This window comes from Papio anubis, chromosome 20 (assembly GCF_008728515.1).
Source record: "Papio anubis isolate 15944 chromosome 20, Panubis1.0, whole genome shotgun sequence".
Classification (NCBI taxonomy): domain Eukaryota; kingdom Metazoa; phylum Chordata; class Mammalia; order Primates; family Cercopithecidae; genus Papio; species Papio anubis.
In genome coordinates, this window is record NC_044995.1 from 22,985,690 (window position 1) to 23,006,256 (window position 20,567).

At 46.0% G+C, this 20,567-nt stretch overlaps 1 protein-coding gene across 1 annotated transcript; it reads right to left on the reverse strand.

Annotated features, from left to right (window-relative positions):
• Positions 1-271: 271 nt before the first annotated feature.
• Positions 272-9,312, reverse strand: CEBPG (CCAAT enhancer binding protein gamma). Its single transcript, XM_021930426.2, is given in 3 exon segments — positions 272-3,846; positions 8,749-8,920; positions 9,098-9,312. Coding segments are annotated over 3 exon segments (921 nt in total). The 5' UTR covers positions 9,298-9,312; the 3' UTR covers positions 272-3,297.
• Positions 9,313-20,567: the final 11,255 nt, after the last annotated feature.

Below are 20,567 nucleotides of genomic sequence, written 5' to 3' on the forward strand. Positions count from 1 at the left end.
TTTTTAGTTTAGACCAAGTGACTAAAAATGTAACTAAAGATGTATCCCATGTTCAGAGAAAACTATTTTCCTATCCACTAAGGGCAATCGGGGAGATCTAGACTTGGACGCAAATACCTCTGCCTGTCTCCCCACTTTCCCCACCCCTACCCCCGGCTGTCCAGTGTGGGAACAGGAAAGACGGCAAGGCGCCTGCCTGGGCTTCCCAGCTGTTTAACATCTGGACTGCTTTTTGGTATCTAATATAAAGAAAGCCACAATGAAAGACAAGTCATTGTTCCAAAGTTGTTTTTTATTTTAAATTTGTTGAAAGAAATAAAATTATATTTAAAAAAATAGAGAAATTTCACAAATTGATGAAAGCCAGGAACAAAAAGAACAAGTTAGTACTTTTTCCTGAGAGGCAGATCTAACAGCTGCAGAACGGACTTTTTCCTTCCCAGCTTTTGTCAAACAAAACAATTCTCCTATTTCTAAGGCATCAAAAAGCACTGAGTGCGAAATCGGCTGTTCAGATACAAGGTCTCAAGCCCTCTAATGGGGATTAGGAAACGTGAAAAGCTGCTACAATTTCCTCTCCTTTAATACCAAATGTTAAAAACTGTCTATACTTCTACTTGTTACGTAAATTGGAGAATTTCACACTCATGACCTGCATTTCAGACCTGGTGGTGTTTAAAATCTTACTACTTAGTATCTGCAATGGCATCCCCACAACTGATTTCAGGGGCCAGCAGCAGGAAGAGCTGCTCTGATCTCACCATTTGCGGCCAAAACCAGCCAAAGCGCACCTATCCCAGGAGACTCATCTTATGCAGCTAGAAACTTACGCTAAAGCCTAACTCCTAAACTGCTGGACCTGCCCACAAGGGCAGATCACATCCTAATGGTTCACAGGTCACACACAGAACGAAAGTTACAGAAGTCACCTTACAGTTCCCAAAACTCTAAATTGATTCATTCCCCACACTTGGTTTCCCTAATTTTATACTGATAAATCTATCAAATTACAATTTCCAACCACTCCAGGAAGACAGACAACACAATGGTTAACATTTTTGTTCTCTGCCTAATTGCTTGCTTGTGCTAAACTTTGCATTTCCATGGGTAACAGGAAAGCTTGAACTCATTTTTCCAAAAGATCCAATCTTGTGTTCTGATTTGAAATACTGAGTACACACCCCTGATGATTTCCCTCAAGTTTCTTTTTCAAGATACTTAAGTCAATTCACATAACTCGTAACCATAAATTCCATGGGGGCATCGAATTCCCAAAGATATTTTTTTAGTAAATCAGAGATTGAAATGTCTGTAGCACCTACCACAGGTGCTTATACATTCAAGTGACCTAATGCATCTCCAATTAATTATGTAATACCAATCAGCTGCTAAGGATCCAGTAGGATCCTGTGGTGTGTCCTGGCTAGTTATTCAAAACATCTCTCATCCTTCATGGGTAGATCCATACTCCCAAGGTAAGCTGGTGTTGGACCCTAGAAACCCCCCTCCTGTCTCCTGGCTCTATAGGGAGTTAATAGCCCTCCTGGGACAGCATCTCCTGGGCTCCTGTTTTACATTCAGAAGGGCCTCAGAACTCTAATAATGGCTTTGCTGAGTTCCTGGGCACCATGATGCCTTCTGCCAAGAAATGGCGCGGTCAGCACTCTTCCACCAACCAGAGGGTGCAACTTGAGTTTCATTCTGGCTACATCATCCCAAGTCCTAGTAAGAAACAGCAACGTGGCCAAAAATGACCATGTTCAAATAAGATACCTGGCCACACAAACTTTTAAATCAGTTATGACTCGGTCTCTCATCTCCAGCCCAGGCACACAAAAAATACACAAATTTGAGCCAGAAGTGTGCTAAGAAAAAAAGAGAAAGAAAACAAAACAAAACAAAACACAAAAGAAAAAACGTTGACAAAGACAATCTAAACTACCAACACTGACGTAAGCCAGACTCGAGAGAGTCCCTACTTTAGCAACTGTCATTTTTTATCTCAACAAAAATGTCAATCTCCTGAGTTTTATCAGCATTTTCTAAAATAATTTATGGGACACAAAAGCATATAAATGAATAAACAGAAGCAGTGGTACAAAGTCTGGAAAGTCCACTAACCAGAAAAAGAAATGTCACAAAAACAATATCAAAAGACGTATTTAAGAGAAATAAATTAAAGGTTAAAACCTTACACTTTCAAGTTTTCTTAGACAATTATTTTGGGAGATGGCATGGAGTTGATACATTTCTCTAACAGTCACTTGGTTAAGATCAAATACCAAAATGAGCCTTCAGAATAAATTTTTGATTTTAAAAATAATGGCCCCATGGTAGCTATTTTGAACACAAGAGAAACTACCTTCTGAATTAATATTCCAAACCCTAATTAGTACGTTGTGTCATCAAACTGTTAAGACATTTTGTTTACTAACTTGGCTGTCAAAATTGTATCCAAAAAAACACTTACTTTACTAGCATCTGCACAAACTAAAATTTTGGTACACAAGTTTCTCTACACCACTGAGTTGGGTTTTTAGAATAAAATAATGCCAATCTAAGCGCAAAGGTATCCCAAAAACATAATTCCTATGCTTTAGTTTTATTTTCATGTTGAATCTATTTGCTTCCTAAATGTTATTTGTATATTTTAAGTCAATTGGCCACACAACGCCTATAAGATGTGATGAGGTTTCTTTACTTAACCTGACATCACTATTCAAAAACTTGTACTTTTGGGGGAAAACAGTACTAATTATGTTAAAACAAAGTTTATGCCATACATAAAATCACTCCAAATTACTCACTCATTGCTTTCTATAGCTCTATGAATTTATAATACATAATTTAGAAGAAAATCACAAATAGATTACCATAGGTGGCATTCAACTTTTCTTAATCCAATTCAGTCTACCCATTAAAACCAAGAACCTTCTGCATGGCCTGCCAGTTCCCCATTCCTTTTGTCAACTTAAAAAAGAAGCACTTCTTGGGAAGTCAGGATTTATTAAGAACATCGGGATCCCAGATAGTTCTTTTTTTTTTTTTTTACCATATACCTTAACATTTGGGGGATTTTGACCCCCACAAAAATCTCTATCATTTAAAACCAGATATTCGAATTACAAGGCTAACATTTTTAGCTAATCAACTCTTCAGTGCTGATCCTAGAAAATAACCTTCAATGGGTCTTTGAATCATGGAAAAGGACAACTTTCAGCCACTGACATGAGTGGTGTCGGTGGTCACACCTTTAATGTTCAAACCACAAGCTGTGAAGTCTGGAAAGGGTGAGGTCTACTGTCCTGCACTGTCGCCATCTGCTGTCGTATTTTCAGTGCTAATGGACTGTACGTTGTCTGCAAGGTTGTGCGCGTGCTCAAGAAACAAATCTTTGAGTACACTTAATTCCTTGGTCAGCAATTTGATTTTTGCTTCCAACCGTTCATTCTCTTCCTTGAGCTGATTGACTCTCTGCAGCGTGTCTTGTGCTTTCTGCTTGCTTTTCAGCCGGCTCTTTTTCACAGCCATGTTGTTCCTCTCTCGGCGCTGCCGATACTCATCGCTGTTTCGATCCATGGGCGAGCTCTTTTTGCTCTGCTTGCTGGGAGCCACGGCTTTGCCTCCTCCCCCAGGGCCAGCAGGCACCAGCTGAGGAACCTGCTGCAAGCCGCTGGCATGTGCCTGGGTATGGATAACACTAATTCCGTTCACCCCTGGAGTGCTGTTTTGCTGCGATATCTTGCTCATTTGGGCACTCTCCCTTGCCAACACAGAACAGGTAGAAACGAGAGCAAGGTGATCAATGGTTTCCACGCTAAGCTGCCAAAAAATCTTCACATGTACCTAGTTAAAAAATAAATTGCATTAAAATGTTTGAAACGACAGGATCAAATAAGATTAAACTTGTATGTACCTAACATCAGGCCAACATTAATTGATTCTGCTGAGAAAAGTCTACAGCAACTGCCAACTGTTGCAATGTTTCTGAAGTCTAAATCATTTCACTTAGAACGGTAAGTCAGTACAGAAGCACCATCAGGCGAAACTCAGCCCACCTGGATCCCTGAGGGCACTGCCCTTCTGCGATTGTTATCAAAAATGGGAGGAAAATAAAAGACTGCCACTAATTAGGTGGCGCATGTGAACTAACAGCACTTGACAATCTGCCAGGGAGAAGCTGCAGCTGACCTTGGTAGGAGAGACACCTGCAATGAAAGGGGGGAAAGTTTCCATTGTTGGTTCAAGTCAAAACAGAAGGCTGGGGTGGCGTGCCCTGTCTCCAGTATTCATGAGGAATACCATGCTACCACCTCTCGGGGTTCCATGTTCTAATATGCAGAGAGGGAGTCATCGAGGACTTGAGTTCTCTCCCAGAGCTCTCTTTATGGGATATTTTGAAAAGGGAGTTTTTTGCTTTATTTTTTAATGACCTCAAACGATAATTCCACAGTTTAACAAAATTTACTGAGTTAGTTTCTTGAATTTAGGAGCTCTGACACTCAATTTGCTCCCCATCCCACCAGGCTTGTAAAAAGTGTGTTTCTGTTTCTTGACATAATTAATAAAACATCAAAACACACTCAACCTGAAACCACAAGGAAAGAAACAGAAGCCCTCATAAAGCATCCAAGGAAGTGCAGGCCCTGGGACCCGGGCTGGACAAAGGAGCTGAGCAGCTGCCGTGCCTGTGACCACTTCGCGCTACCAAATGAGCTCATGTGAGCTCGGAGGATGCACCAGCTCTGAAGCACCCCTGTGCCGCTGCCTGCAGAAATGAAGTCACGGTTTCAAAAACCAGTCACATGTGGATTACTCTGAATCCAATCAAGTCCCTACAGTTGCCCCAAGAAGTGTAAAAGCGTGACTATCCTATCATCAGGAGGCCGCTTCAAGATAAACTGACTCAGTTCAGTGAACGGTGTCCACCAAGGTGTCAGGGCACTCTTAGACATTTAGAAAGCAGTGTTAGGAACATAAACCTATCCTGTTCTCTTTTCACAAAACTGCTAAAATTACATCAGTGGAAAAAATCTGGAGTCAGATTTATACAGTGATCCCACAATGAGGGAAAGCTCAGTTAGCCAACACCAGTAGCTACATCCAAACCTTTAGCCAGGCAATTCTGTACACGGTTTATTGGTCTCTTTTTAAAAAACATCTTTGCTTTAAAAAGTCCATGTGTCATTACTTTCCATTGTTTTCAAAGCCACACAGCCGGCCCTGAGCTAGTAGGTCATCTGTTCTCACTCCAGCACTAAGGCAAGAGAGAAAGCGTCCCTCCAAATGATGAAGGCTATCCACTCCAAGCCTATCTTCAGTAACAGACAGTTCACAATTTCCTTTGGTCATTATTAGGTTGCCTCATTTTTCTTTCAGTAGAAAAGTGGCTGTTCAGTATTAATCTGAGCCATGCTTAGTGCCACCTAACATTATTATTGCTTATCTATCTGGTGTCAAGTGAGTAGAAGTGCTTGACTCAATTATTAAGAACTTGGTTAACACCTCTCCTGAGACTGTCTTAACAATCATCATCATGTTCACCTTATTTCTCTACTTTTTTATATACCAATTATATTTTTAGCCCTTAAAGCTCTCTACAGTCAATGTGGCCATGCTCAGAGATAGCAACGATGCAAAACGGTAGAGACCGGTGACCAGGCCAGTTCTTGTCTTGGCTGTGGCTCCCCCTATTTTAGTTTGGGTAAATCTCTTTTCTTCCGTGGGCGTCTATTCCCCATATGTAAATGAGGGACGTGGAATAGTAAGACACTTTTCTACAGACAACACACCACGACCTTCAGTCACTAACAGCTCTTATTCACTACAGGGTCCAAGTTCAGTGACGTTCATGCCTGTTTCCATATCCAAAGATACAGGAACAGGGAAGGGCTCTTTCACCTCTGCCTGACTCATCTTGCAAGGTACTAGGCTGAATGTGTGTGGTAGGCGAGGTTTTAAATGTAAGCCCTTTGGCGTGAAAAGAGTATTCACTGAACCTACAAGCTGGTGAAAATGTAAGAAAGAGAACCTTGGAGATAATCAAAATAACTCCAAGAATGTTTTGTTTAAAAAGTTCTTTAACCATATAAATAGCTCTTAAAGTGAAGAGAAAATTAACCGAGTAAAAGGGGGTCAAAGAGCTAAGAGGTTTTACACAGAAAAGGCCACTCTCATTTATGCTTTGTTCCTTCCACACACATTTACTGAACAGGCTACAACAGGCAAAAAGTGTTTATTTCAAAGTTGGACATTGAGTCCTAAATTCAAGTCCGGCTCCTCTGTGGACAAACACTATTCCAAAGTTCAGCCTACAGGAAGCAGGGTGGCGCCTGGCTTCCTTCCATGTGAATCACTCAAGTAGGAAACAGCAGGAAAGCTGAAGAGCAGTGGCTCTCAAAGTGTGGCCCCTGGACCAGCATCATCATCATCCAGGAACTCTTTAGAAATGTAACTTCTCAGGCTGCCCCAGACTTAGAATCGGAGTTCTAAGAACAGGGCTGAGCAATCTTTTCATAAGGAGACCTCCAAGTAACTTTGATGACACTGAAGTCTGAGGGTCTCTGCTGTTGATTCCCAATGAATATTGAGAATGGTGGACTAACTGGATAACAGGCTTTGTTTCAATTCAAACTTAATTCAAGTAATGTTCGTTCATGTCAGTCACACTGAAAGCGCACACAATGTTAGAATGAGTAAAACGAAATCAAATTTTTCTCAAGTTTCACCTGGGGAAATAAACCTATTAAGAATTTTCCCAACGTTTTTGTCCCTTTTCTCCACACACCTAGAATCCAATATTCCTCCCCTTGCCCACCAAAATAAATTTTTCACTCAGTTTCCTCAATGAAGGTCAACATTTCAAAACAGTCATAGATGTTTCTCCTTGGTCCTAACTCTATTTAGTCTTTGGGATTTGACAATTCCACCTAAAACAAAAAAACTTCCCATCTACCCTTCCTCTCCATCCCAATCCCATCGAAATCACCTCAGGTCACTATCATCTCTCAGGGACACTGGTCTCTGGTCTAGCCTGCTTCCTCCAACCTCTGTCTCCAGAGCAATGGAACACTCAAACCTGAGTGAGTCACTCTCCTGCTGAAAATTCAGCTCTGGCTCCAGTCTACAGGATCAAATCCAAGGTCCTGACCCTCTCTCCTCCCTCACACCACATCTTGACAGTACTAAACCACTATCTGTATCCTAAATGGTCTGTGCTTTCTCTTTTCTTTGGGCATCTGGGAAGATCTGTTCCCTAAGTCTGTCAACTCCAGCCGCGTCGTGTCTCCCTGCGGATCTTCACATGCATCTACTGCAGGGTCCATGAGGGAGGGGACGTCCCCTTTCTGGGAGTACAGAAGTGGGTCACTGGGGCATGAGAAGAACATCAACATCATCTTTCTAACCCAATCCTTTTGAAGTGATTTACAACACACAAAACAAATAGACTGTAAATAAACAACCATTAGGAGCTCATGCTCGTTTTTTCTTTTTTTACTGATAGAGCTAGAAAGCCACAAAAGCAGGAGGCCAGTGTACCTATCAATACAACAACCCACGGAACCAGCCCTCCCAAGAACGCACAATACACCTGGAATCGTGGCTACCTGTACTTACCATTACTGTGACCAAGTGAGGCAATCTTAGACCATAAGACCAAATTCAGCCCCATGAGGTCCTATTTGTCTTTACCAGGGGCTCAGCACATAGTGTTTAATTTCCCAGGGATGAAACCATCTCTCCAAGATCAGCCAGCCTTGCAGACAGACATGATGTGCTCTTGAGAATTTAAAGGATATTCTCAATGTTTTGTTTCCCCCTACATTTTTTAAAAGCAGGTATTAAAAATAACTGAACCAGCCAAGTGTGCCCACCAGAAGCAGGAATCAAGAAGCTGAAATATGCTTCAGCTCCTGGGTACCCTGTAATTATTTAGCCTTGTTTACAGCAACTTTTTCCAGAAGCAGAACTGACCTTATGAACGGCTTATCCCAAATACTACTCAAGGGCTAACAGATGACCACATCTTAAACATCAAGAGCTTCCAGATGTAGAATGTCTTCGTAAAGCAAGCCCTTACAGGATTTTCTTTTAAAATTTTCTCGGAGAGTCACACTTCTACGGGAGAAGTCTGCCTTAAGTGACAACCTATTCATACAGGCAGTCAATTTTGACACAACTACCAATTTTGGTGTCACCCATCAACACTGAGACCTTTCTAAATCTTATACATTTCAGGATGCCAGATTACAGTATAAACCTCAAACAAGGGGAAAACCAAACAGTAAACCTAGGGAAGAGAAGCAACACACCAGCTGCCCTGGAAAACAGACTCTCCTCCCCCACACACATGTATTTCCATCCTCCGCATCTGGACACCTCTGCTGGCTGTTTGCCCTGCTCTGCTCCCTCCAACCATGCCCGCGAAGTGCTTCATTTCTTCTCTATTCGACCCGTGGGTGTTGCGTGTTCTTCTAAACTACGTTCAACAGTAAAGTGCAGGACATTCAAACAGCTCCACAAAGCAAAATATTATCTCTGCGAAGTCATGCATTTAAAAACTAGTTGCTTTCCCTATTTTATTGATCAGTCTTTGAACTTCTGAACAGATTTTCGATCACCGCAAGCTGAGCCCTTCTAGAAGAGCAGGATTCTAAAGCTCGATTCGGTCCACCTTCTGCTATTCTGGGAACACCCTTCATCCCCAGGGGCCAATGCAAGCCTGGCCGGTCACACCGCCCGTCTCACCGAGAGGGGGCCGGGCTCCGCAGGGGGCATTCCCCGGCCGTTCGCGCGCTCTCGGCCAGCCGCGAGGGGCGCCCCGGGCAGCGCGGGGGTCGACGGGCGGCGCCGCGGCGCTGGGCCGCGGCCAGGAATGAGCTCAGCGTCCCCGCCGCCGGGTGTTGCCGGCAGGTTGCATCAGACGCCGCGCGGCGCCGCCGCCCGCGCCTCCAGCCTCGCGGGGCCTTCCCGGGCCAGCCAGCCTTCTGGGGCCGGGGCTGGGTTTCCCCGAGCCGGGCCCGCGCCCAGGCGAGCGGCCGGCACCGCCGCGGCCTCCTCCTCCCCGATCTCAGGGCGCCCGCCGCGGCCTCTTTACCTGCTCCTCCAGCCCGCCTGCCCCCAGGCGGCCTCCACTCCGAGCGGCCCCGCGCGGTGCGGCCCGAGCCGACCCAGGCCTCACAGCCCGCGAGTCAGCGAGGAGGAGCGACGGTTACGAAACCGGCAGCCTCCGCCCGTTCCGCAGCCGCGGCCACCGGCTTCCCCTCGTCGCCGGGTCGCGCGCGCCGTCGCCGCCATCCTGACCAATGGGAGCGCCGGCCTGCGGGAGGCACCGCCTTCTCTCGCGACGGGCACCCCAACCGACCAATCGTGGGCCGGCTAGCGGAGGGAGGCGGGCACACGGCGGGGGCGTGGATTCCGCGCGGCTGGCTCGGCGGGTGTGGCGGGAGCAGGCGGCTGCTGGCTACGGCGTCCGCGGTCGCTCGGCGGCTTGCCCGGGCTGGCTGCGGCCCAGTGCTGTGGACTACTCAGGTTCGTGTCGGAGGCTGAAGAGCCGTCGCCTTGTGAAGGCCAGACCTGCCTTTGGAAGCATTTCCTGAGGTAGTTTTGTGAACCACCGGTGACTGTTTTGATTTCGCCGCGTCCCCTGGGAGCCCCCGCGGCGTCCCTCACAGAGTTTCTCCGAACGGAACGCCCCGCAGGCGGGCTGGCCCTGTCGCCGAAAAACGAGCGGAGGCCGACGCGGTGGCTCCCGCCTGTAATCTCAGCGCCGAGGGAGGCCGAGGCCGGAGAACGGCTTGAGCCCAGGCGGTGGAGACCAGCCTGGACAACATGGCGAGACCCCATCTCTGTTACTAATTTTTAAAAAATCGAATGAACCCAAATGTTTCGCACATAGGATTAGCATTGATGTCACATGGGTGAAAGCTGCAGGCTGTGCTTTGTTGTTAGGGTGACATGCAGTGAATTTCCTAAATCGATTCCCCTTGGGTGCCTTCCAGGTGAATGGGTGCGAGGTGCTCTCTGAAAATGAGCAGCGATCCGGTGTGACTTAAAACTCGCCAGGAGGACCCGAAAGCGTTTTAACACCAGGAAGCAGCAGCTCGCTGGGCGGAGGGCAGAGCTGGCCTGATAGGTTTGATTGCTTCCTCTTTAGCAATGCGTATCGTTCAAAAAATTGAGGCTTTGAAAGAGGAAATGTTTCTTCAGCGCCCATGGAACCGGCTCGCCCCGTAAGATTGTTTCGAGGAATCAGTAAGATGATAAAGCAATAAATAAAAATTAAAAGGGGTCACAAACGTGAACAATGGGCTAGGTGCGGTGGCTCAGGCCTGTAATCCCAGCACTTTGCGAGGCGGAAGCAGTTGGATCACTTCAGGTCAGGAGTTAGAGACCAGCTTGAGCAACATGGAAAAACCCTGTCTCTACCAAAAATACCAAAGATTAGCCGGGTGTGGTGGCGCTGTGCCTGTGGTCCCAGCTACTCTGGAGACTGAGATGGGAGGATGGCTTGTGCCTGAGAGGCGCAGGTTACAGTGAGCTGAGATTGAGCCACTGCACTCCAGCCTGAGCCACAGGATGAGACCCTGTCTCCAAAAAAAAAAAACAAGGAATAATGCTCACAGATCCACACTTGGGAGAGTAAGCGTCATCAAAACAAGTGTGTTTCTTCACGTTGGCTCTCGTATTCTGAGCCGAAAAAGAAACTTCTTTTCTTTTCTCTTTTTTTTTTTTTTTTTTTGAGACAGGGTCTTGCTATGTTGCCCCAGCTAGAGTGCAATGGCACCGTCACAGCTTGATCACAGCTCACTGCAGCCTCGACCTCCTGGTCTCAAGCCATGCTCCCACCTCAGCCTCCCAAGTAGATGGGATTATAGGCATGCACCATCACACCCAGCTAATTTTTAAAAAATGTTTTGTAGAGATGAGGTCTCACCATATTGTCCACTCTGGTCTCAAACTCCTGGGCTCAAGTGATCTTTCTGTCTCGGCCTCCCAGATTGCTGGGATTATGGGCGTGAGTAACCAAGTCCTGCCTGAACTTGCTTTGATCAAGATTTTAGTGGTATTAAAATAGGATTGTGATTTATTGCTCGCAAAATCATAATTTTACCCTGAATATTTCCTAATCACTTAAATGTACAAGGGGGCTGGGCGCAGTAGCTCACGCCTGTAATGCCAGCACTTTGGGAGGCCGAGGTGGGCGGATCACCTGAGGTCAGGAGTTTGAGACCACCCTGGACAACATGGTGAAACCCTGTCTCTACTAAAAATACAAAAATTAGCTGGACGTGGTGGCGGGTGCCTGTCATCCCAGCTACTCGGGAGGCTGAAGCAGAAGAATTGCTTGAACTTGGGAGGCAGAGGTTGGCAGTGAGCTGAGATCATGCCACTGCACTCCAGCCTGGGTGACAGAGCAAGGCTCCATCTCAAAAAAAAAAAAAAAAAAAAGAAAGAAAGAAAAGAAAAAAAAATGTGTAAGGGGAAAAAAAGAACTTGTATAGGTATATTCAGTTATCCTCTGGTTTGCAAACCGCTCTGCCAAGCTGTTCCAGCATTCTTTGTATCTGTGTCTGGGCAGGCCTTCTTACACACCCAGCAAGTCTAGTCAGTGCCCAGGACACTCAGGTATTTATTTCCTTTTCAGCTGGTAGCTGGTAGTTTTTTCTTCTACTCAGTTTACAAGTATGCGTTTGGTGCCAACTATGCGCTAAGCCGTAGGCTAAGTGCTGGAGATTCAGCAATGAGCAAGACAAACACACAGTCTCTGCCCACATGGAACTTACACTCAGAGCCAGGCAGACAGGCATTTGGTAATCACACAGTTTTTCTTTCTGTCACCTAAGCTGGAGTGCAGTGGGATGAGTATGGCTCACTGCAGCCTCGACCTCCTGGGCTCAGGTGATCCTCCCACCTCAGCCTCCTAAGCAACTGGGACTACAAGGCATGTGCCACCATGCTTGGCTAATTTTTGTATTTTTTGTAGAGTTGGGGTTTCACCATGTTACCCAGGCTGGTTTCAAATTCCTGGGGCAAGTGATGCACCCACCTCGGCCTTTCAAAGTGCTAGGATTATAGGCATGAGATACCTCCCCTGGTCCACAATTTTTTAATTACCATTTTCATAGATACTCCAGGAAAGCAGTACAAGATGCTGTGAGAAATCAGAAGGGAACCAGACCGGGTCTGATGGGTCCGGGGAGGCCTGAAAGATCGACAGGATTTGGCTAGGCAACGCAGAGGATGTGGGTGCAGCAGTCACAGGGAATTCTTGTCTGGGATCCTGTGACAGGAGAAATTTAAGGCTAAAGTGGCTGAAAGTAAAGTGGAGACCAACAAGATAGGCAGGGCCATGTGGACCCAAGAAGCATTCAGATTTTTACCTAAAAGATGGAAGCTTCAGAAAGATTTGCTCTCTCCATAAGGAAATGAGAGCCTGGTAAAGCCTTGGAGGTCTACTATGTAGCTTTTTTACAAGTCACAGGGATCCAAGCCATCACAGTAAAAGAAAAAGTTCCTGCGTATCTCCGCCTTACTGGTAATCAGTATATATTCTACAAATCCAAAGAATGAGTAGCCTTTAGAGCACTGTGGGAAGTCCAGGTGAGAGGATCACTTGAGGCCAGGAGTTCAAGACCAGCTTGGACAACATAGTGAGACCTCCCTCATCTCTATTTAATTTAAAAAAATTAAAATTAAAAAAAAAAACCCCTCCAAAGGACTTGGGAAGTAGAATGTCCTGTTCATTGAATACTATAGCTACCTGACAGCCACTATGATTAACTACATTAGTTACCTAAGAGATATGAACTCTAGTGTCCACAGCTTCACCACTTACTAGATATGCAGCCTTGGCCAAATTGCTTAACCTCCCTGTCATTTGTAAATGGAGAAGACAACAGTGTCGCCCTTAGGATTAAAGAAAATAGTGTGTTAGGCCCCTAAAACAGTGCCTGCTTGGTACATAGTACGACCTCAAAAGTATTAGCTACATGGCCAGGTAGAGTGGCTCACTCCTGTAATCCCAGCACTTTGGGAGGCTGCAGCTGGAGTGCAATGGCATGATCATAGCTCACTGCAGCCTTGAACTCCTGGGCTTATGCAGTCCTCCCACCTCAGCCTCCCAAGTAGTTAGGAATACAGGCATGCATCACCACATCTGGTTTGTTTTGAAAATTTTTTTAGAGGTGGCATCTCACTATGTTTTCCCGGCCAGTCTCGAACTCCTGGGCTTATGATTCTCCCACCTTGGTCTCCCAAAATACCGGGTGTGATGGGTGGCATGTGCCTATGGTCCCAGCTGTTCAGGAGGCTGAGGTGGGAGGATCACATGAGCCCAGGAGGCAGAGATTGCAGTGAGCCTAGATCGGCCTGGGAAACCAAGCGAGACTCTGTCTCAAAAAAAAAAAGTGTTAGCTGTTATTACCACAATGCTCATACATGAATTATAAACAAATTGCATCCATAGAATCATAGTAGACTAAAACACACTGCAAAATGAGGCCAAGCTGTACTTATACTGCTTTGTTGATTCAGGGACTAAACACACATAATATTGAAGGTCCTAATGTTGACCCTATGTTGTATCCTAAAAGGTATTTTTTTCAAGAGCAGTTCCTTAGTTACCACACCTTATTTCATTTGTTTCCACAAGGTAGAGTGGAGGAACAATTTAGTAATTTGAATTTTTTGTATTTGAAAGCCAGATCAATAGAAGTTTACTATGCACACTGAAATAAATTAATGTATATTTGGAAAGTTTCTGAAAAACTAATGAGCCAAATTAACCACCTTTGACAGGAGATCTGGACTGTATCTGTAATATTTGAGAGCCGGGAAAATGTCCGTCAGAGATTTGAGTTTTAGTTAATGTCTTGCAGTATGTTGGTGATAATATGATTATCAATCATTCTGCATTGGTTAAGGCTCTTTGGTTGGAAATAAGTGAAAACCGTCCCTGACTAGCCTAAGCATTAAACAAGGCCTTGGTGAAAGATGCTAGGCCGCTCCGTGAAATACCCAGGTCATGTTAGAACCAAGAACAGATGTCTCTCTCTCTCTCTCTCTCTCTCTCTTTCTGTGTGTGTGTGTGTGTGTGTGTATGTGTCTTCCTATTGATTTCATTATGCTTTCTGCTGGCACGTAAACCTTCACATGGCCAATGACAGTCTCAATGTTCACAGCTTCAGTCCCTAAAGAAAGGCCAACTCTCATTTTAAGTTCCTGTTCCAACAGTCCTAGGTGAGGACTCTCGGATTGGCACAGCTGGGTCACGTGCTTATCTAGGAATGATCAAGTGTTAAAAGCAGGTCATGATGGACGAACATGGCTGCTCTGGAGAGGGTGGCAGGGGCTGATCTCAGAGGAAAAAGAAGTAGTGGGCAGACAAACCCATCAATATGCACTTCAAGTGGCAGATCGCACTGTGGTTGCTCTGATGGAAGCCTTACTCACCCTGGCTGACTAATCTGTTCTTTCTTGTGTGATATGATCCCCATGCTTGAGGGCAAAATGTAAACCTCCAGTTTTATCTCTGGAAGCACTGTTTGAAATCATAACAGCTGTGATGCTAAATGGCTGTCTTAGGACATCCCCACATCTCATAAGCGAGTCCTGTGGATGACAGCAAAAAATCTGATATGGTCTAAGCTTGAGCAGTTGGCAAGTACTGTGAATGTCCATTCTGAAGCACTTTTCAGTTTGTCAGATTTCATTATCCCATGAGTTGAGACACGTCATCTGTTTTAAGGATAAGTACATGTGGTCTCTGTACACAAAGATATGTGAGCACATGCAAATAGTTAAATAACACCTGCATATATGAGGAGGGCCGTATGCATCTGTGCACACACAGATAGGTGCCTGTCATCTTTGCACATAAGGAGAGATATGTGCCATCTGGGATCACTTGAGGCCAGGAATTCGAGACCAGCCTGGGCAACATGGCGAAACCCCATCTCTACTAAAAAGACAAAAATTAGCCCAGCATGGTGACGCACGCCTGTAGTCCCAGCTACTCGGGAGGCTGAGGCAGGAGAATGGCGTGAACCCGCAAGGCAGAGGTTGCAGTGAGCCGAGATTGCGCCACTGCACTCCAGCCTGGGTGACAGTGCGAGACTCCTCCCCCCCCAAAAAAAAATGGTGTTTGTGGGGTATGTGTGTGACACCAGTCTTTATCAAGTCAGTGCGATGGGCTTTGGAGACAGAACAGAGGAGTGTTGGCTAGCATTCAACCCAGCTCAACCTCCAGTCCTCATCTAGGGAGGATTGACAGTAAATATTTCATAAAGTTGTTATGAGGATTAAGTAAACCAGCATGAAAAGGAGCTAGCATAGTGCCTGGCATATAGGAGGCACAAAATAAGTGTTTTCTAGTGTGTCCATCCAATAATAATTTGCTACGTAGGAGTGTGTTTTTGGTTTCCAATGCCATTCTCCAATAACAGGAGCCGGCCCCTTACAGAAGTGGCTGATTCTAGGGCTGGGGCAGGAAATATACAAGGTGAGCCTGGAACATCTTGCAGTGCCAGAAAGTAAGGAAGTCCTCAGAAAGTCAAGCAATTGAGGAGCTTGTGTCTCAGTCAGCTGAGGTTGCCATCACAAAATACCATAGACTTGAGGGTGTAAAAAACACAACTTTGTTTCTCATGGTCTGGAGGCTGGGAAGTCCAAGATCAAGGTGCTGGCGAGGTAAATTTTACCCTGAAGCCTCTTCTCTTGGCTTGGAGGTAGCTGCAGTCTCCCCATGTGCTCACATGATCTCTTCTTTGTGCACTTGCTGGGGAGTCGGTGTGGGGAGAGACTGAGATCTCCAGCGTGTCTTCATATAAGGGTATTAATCCCCTCCCGAGTGCCTCACCCCATGACCTCATCTAAACCCTGGTTACCTCCCAAAGACGCCATCTCCAAATACCATCACATGTGGGGCTTCAACATATGAATTTGGGGAGACATAAACATTCCATCCATAAGACTATATCAAAGGGCCACAGAAGCCAAATGAAAGTGCCCCCACTGCCCAAAGCTGGAACTATTTGAGTGGCAAAACAAATAACATAGTATTGGATTATAACCAGTATGAGATGAATATCCATGAGTCCCTACAGATTTTAATAAATGATGGAATAAATGGCAGAGAAGAGGGAAATCTGCCACGCAGAACTCCGAATAAATGACAGTCTGCCCTCAGGCTAGAGAGCTATACTCCCTGATTCTTAATTGTGGGCTACACATAGTGACTTCCTTTCGAAGCGTAGAATATGGAGGAGAAGAAAGAGTAACTTTATGGTAGAGAAACCTGACAAAGACTAGCAGGTGACCGAAGTCCACATCAGCAGTCATAAACCGTGTTGATAGCAAGTATCCTTGATAAGATAAGATGAAAATGGCCCTTTACCCTTTGGTCTTCCTCCTGAGAACTCATAACCCCAGTCTAAGAAAAACACCAAATTCCAGTAGAGCAGCATTTTGTAAAATACCTACCTAAGACTCCTCCAAACTGTCAAGGTCATCAAAACAAGGAAAGTCAGACAAAGTATCACAATCTAGAGCAGCAGTCCCCAACCTTTTTGGCACCAGGGACCAATTTCATGGAAGACAGTTTTTCCATGGATGGGAGGCAGCAGGAGAGGAGAGATCATTTCGGGATGCAGCTGTCCTGCCTCAGATCGTCAGGCATTAGAGTCTCATCAGGAGCATGCAACCGAGATCCCTCGCATGCACTGTTCACAATAGGGTTCGCGGTCCTGTGAGATGCTAATGCTGCTGCTGATAAGACAGGAGGCAGAGCCCAGGCAGTAACACTTGCTTACCCGCCACTCACCTCCTCCTGGGCAGCCCAGTTCCAAACAGGTCTGTGGCTCAGCAAATAGGGACACCTGGTCTAGAGGATCCTAAGGAGACATGATGACTAAATGTGATGTGGTATCCTAGATGGGATCCTGGAACAGAAAGAGGATATTAGAAACTAAGGAAATCCAGATTTAAAGTGTGGGCAATATTTAATAATGGACTTCAGTTAATGATAACATATCAATATATCTTCATTAACGATAACAAATATATGAATGTAAGGTGTGAGTAATAGGTGAAACTGAGAAATCTACACTGCCTTCCCAATTTTTTATAAATCTTAAGTTGTTTGAGTCATGCACAGTGCCTGTAATCCCAGCACTTTGGGAGGCTGAGGTGGGAGGATTGCTTGAGGTCAAGAGTTTGAGACCAGCCTGGCCAACATAGTGAGGCCCCGTCTCTACAAAAAAAAATTTTTTTAATTAGCCAAGCATGGTGGCATGTGCCTGTGGTCCCAGCTACTTGGAAGGCCGAGGCGGGAGGATGGCTTGAGCCTGGAAGGTGGAGGCTGCAGTGAGCTGCAATAGCGCCATCACACTCCAGCCTGGGCAACAGACCGAGACCTTGTCTCTTACAATAATTAATTAAAAATAAATAGTTCTGAGAAGTTTTTTTTAAGTATTTGGGATGCATTGTAGTCTTAACATTAACCTAAAACAGTACTGTTTTAAAACATTAACAACCCAGGCCAGATTTTAGCCAAGTAGGTAAAGAAGAACGCAGCAGAAGAGCCTCCGGCTCCACTCCGTCCCTCAGTCCACGAGTGGTGACTGTGCTTCCGCTGGGCAAACCCAAATCATGCAGAGAAATGGAGCAGAGAGGGAGAGTAGATCTACAGGAGCTCCTCCAGGAGAAGAGAGGGGTAGAAAGAAGGAAGGAGAGGTGGAGGGGTCCACTTTGAGACTGTAGGGTGACGGAGAAGCCCAGGACACCATCTTTGGGCCTAGTGGGGGAAGCCCCATCCTCAGCTGAAAATCCAGACACCAGGTCAACCCCTGGAAGTCACAAGGCTGAGCTGAGAAGGAAATGAAAAGCTTCCCAGACAGAGGGACATGGTTGTCCCTGGCACTCATTCTCCCATTCTCTTTCATCTGTCTCAGTCACTAGATGTTGATTGAATTCCTGCTCTGAGCCAGGCCCTGTCCCAAGTTCTGGGAGTTCTGTGAGGACCAAGCCAAGGGGCTGGGGAGGGGGGCAGTGGGGAGCTGGTGCCCAACAGATGAGACAAGGCTGAGGAGACACAGCCAGGCTGGGTGGGCTTGTGGTCTAGAATCCCTGTGCTTAGCGTCAGGAATCTGCGTCCACTCCTAGGCTGCCGTGACTGCTCCTTTTTCATCTTATTTTTCATTTAGATTCCCACGGTAATAATCAGTTCTTGTGTCAGCCTCAACTGAGATTCATATTGACTTGGGTCTGGCAGGTGGAGTCACCAGTCTATTTGCATAAATGTTGGGGTTTTGTCTGGAAGAGGAAGGTGGGGTTGTTGTTTTCCCTTTGCAGAGGTTTCTGGGGGGAAACTGAGGTGCAGAAGAAACTGGGATTTGGGGAGAGACAAGTGCTGTTTTGTAGTCCTTACGAAGAGAGTGACTTTCCCCCCACCTCCGTGAATGATCCCCTATGCCTTTGGCCAAGTGGGAACTGGAGTGAACACAGAAACCACTTTGATGCCTTTAGGAAGTGATTCTTGTAAAAACCAGGAATCGGTGCCCTTGGCATAGGGGTATCAACTTTGTGAAGAAGGAGCTGAAGCGGAGGCTCCACTGAGGCCCTCAGGAGACTTTGAGGGCCTTAGATATGAATGGCCTGGGTACATTAGGGGGAGGTGCCGAGGAACTCACTAAGGCCGGGCACCCTTAGAAACACTTTGTGGTGAAGGTCGGAGCATTTGTTCTATTACGGTGAAAAGGATCCAACTGCACCCATAGGTGGGAAGCTCTGGGCCAACGTGAGAGCCAAAAGAGCAAATGAAACATTCCAGCTTAATCTCTGTTAGAACGATGGATGAAACTAAAAGTCGCAGCAGCCAGAACAGCTTGTGAGATCAGAGGGTGTCTAGGGCAGAGGGAAGTGGGAGAGGGAAGGAGTAAGATTCTTCCTTCTAGGGCGAAGGAGGTGGAGGACGACCAAGAAAAGCTGGAAATGCCCACCTCATTCTGATGTGCCATCTGGTGGGCCATTTCCTCCCAATTCCATGTACCCAAATCCTTCCCATTCCCCAAACTGCAGTCTCAGTCCTGGCCTGTGCATATAATTTGTTCTTATGGAGAAGATTCTCTCTCTCTCTCTCTCTCTCTCTCTCTCTCTCTCTCTCTCTCTCCTCTGTGTGTGTGTGTGTGTGTGTGTGTGTGTGCATGCTTTAGAGACAGGGTCTTGCTCTGTCACTCAGGCTGGAGTGCAGTGACACCATCATGGCCTGCTACTACAGCCTTAACCTCCTGGGCTTACGAGTTAAGAAAGCCCCCTGTTTCAGTCTCCCTAGTAGCTGGGACTACAGTTGTGGACCACCATGCCTGGCTAATTTTTCAATTTTTTGTAAAGACAGGGTCTCACTATGTTGCCAGGCTGGTCCTGAATTCCTAGGCTCAAGTGATCCTCCCACCTAAGCCCCGTAAAGTGCTGGGATTACAGGCGTGAGCCACTGCGCTTGGCAAGACTCTGTTGTATATACATATTACTGTGCTATGTACCTATGAGACTTTAGAAAACACAGCCGGGGAAATGGGTCCCTCCAACCTGAATGTGGGATCTAGGAGGCACACAATGACCTCTGCTACAATCCACCTCTTGCGTCACTCAGATCCACTTCTTACTTATACTTAGTAAGTTAATCCCATCAGTGAACAGCTTCTCCGGGATTCTGGGTGGCCTCCTTTCCTGGAGAAGCCTGCAAGAGGACAGCTAGTGGGATGAAGGATGAACGGCAGCCCCTACTGCTACAGCTGACCTCAAAGCTATAGCTGGTTTTCATCATCTGCCTCCCCTACTACCCATTCTAGATTCCCTCACCCTTGGCTAGCACACCTCTCCTGGTCTAAGTAGTTCACCTGTGGGTTGACCCACACCTTTATCTCTGAGAAATGTGCATGCTTTGTTACCATGTCCTTCTCAAGCCTTGGCTGCTGCACCTGTTCATTTACCATCAAAATTGGGCAGGAGATCATATCTGTAAAAGAAGTAGAGGAAGAATAAACCAGAGGCTAATGAGATGGTTACCTACAAGAGGTATATGAGAACTGGTAGAAACAGTGGGAGAGTTGCCAGATGTGGTGGCTCACATCTGTAATCCCAGCACTTTGGGAGGCCAAGGCAAGAGGATCACTTGAGGCCAGGAGTTTGAGACCAGCCTGGCCAACATAGCAAGACCTTGTCTCTATGAAACATATTTAAAAATTAGCTGGGCGCGGTGGTGCACCTGGAAGACACCATCTTAATCAAGTGATCACAGTTCACATCCCCAGCAATAAAACACGGAGACGTCCCAGACCCCCTGCTGCAGTGTACCAAGAAGCGCACAGTCTCACCCCCATGGCATTCTTACCAAATACACAGTCTCAATCTGATCATGAGGAAATATCGTAGAAACTCAAGCTGAGGAACATTCTATGAAATAACTGCCAGGACTGTTCAAAAATATCGTCATGAAAAATGAAGAAAGGCTGAGAAACTGCTCCATAGTGGAGGAGATGAAGGGGACATGACAAGAATGCTCCATAGGC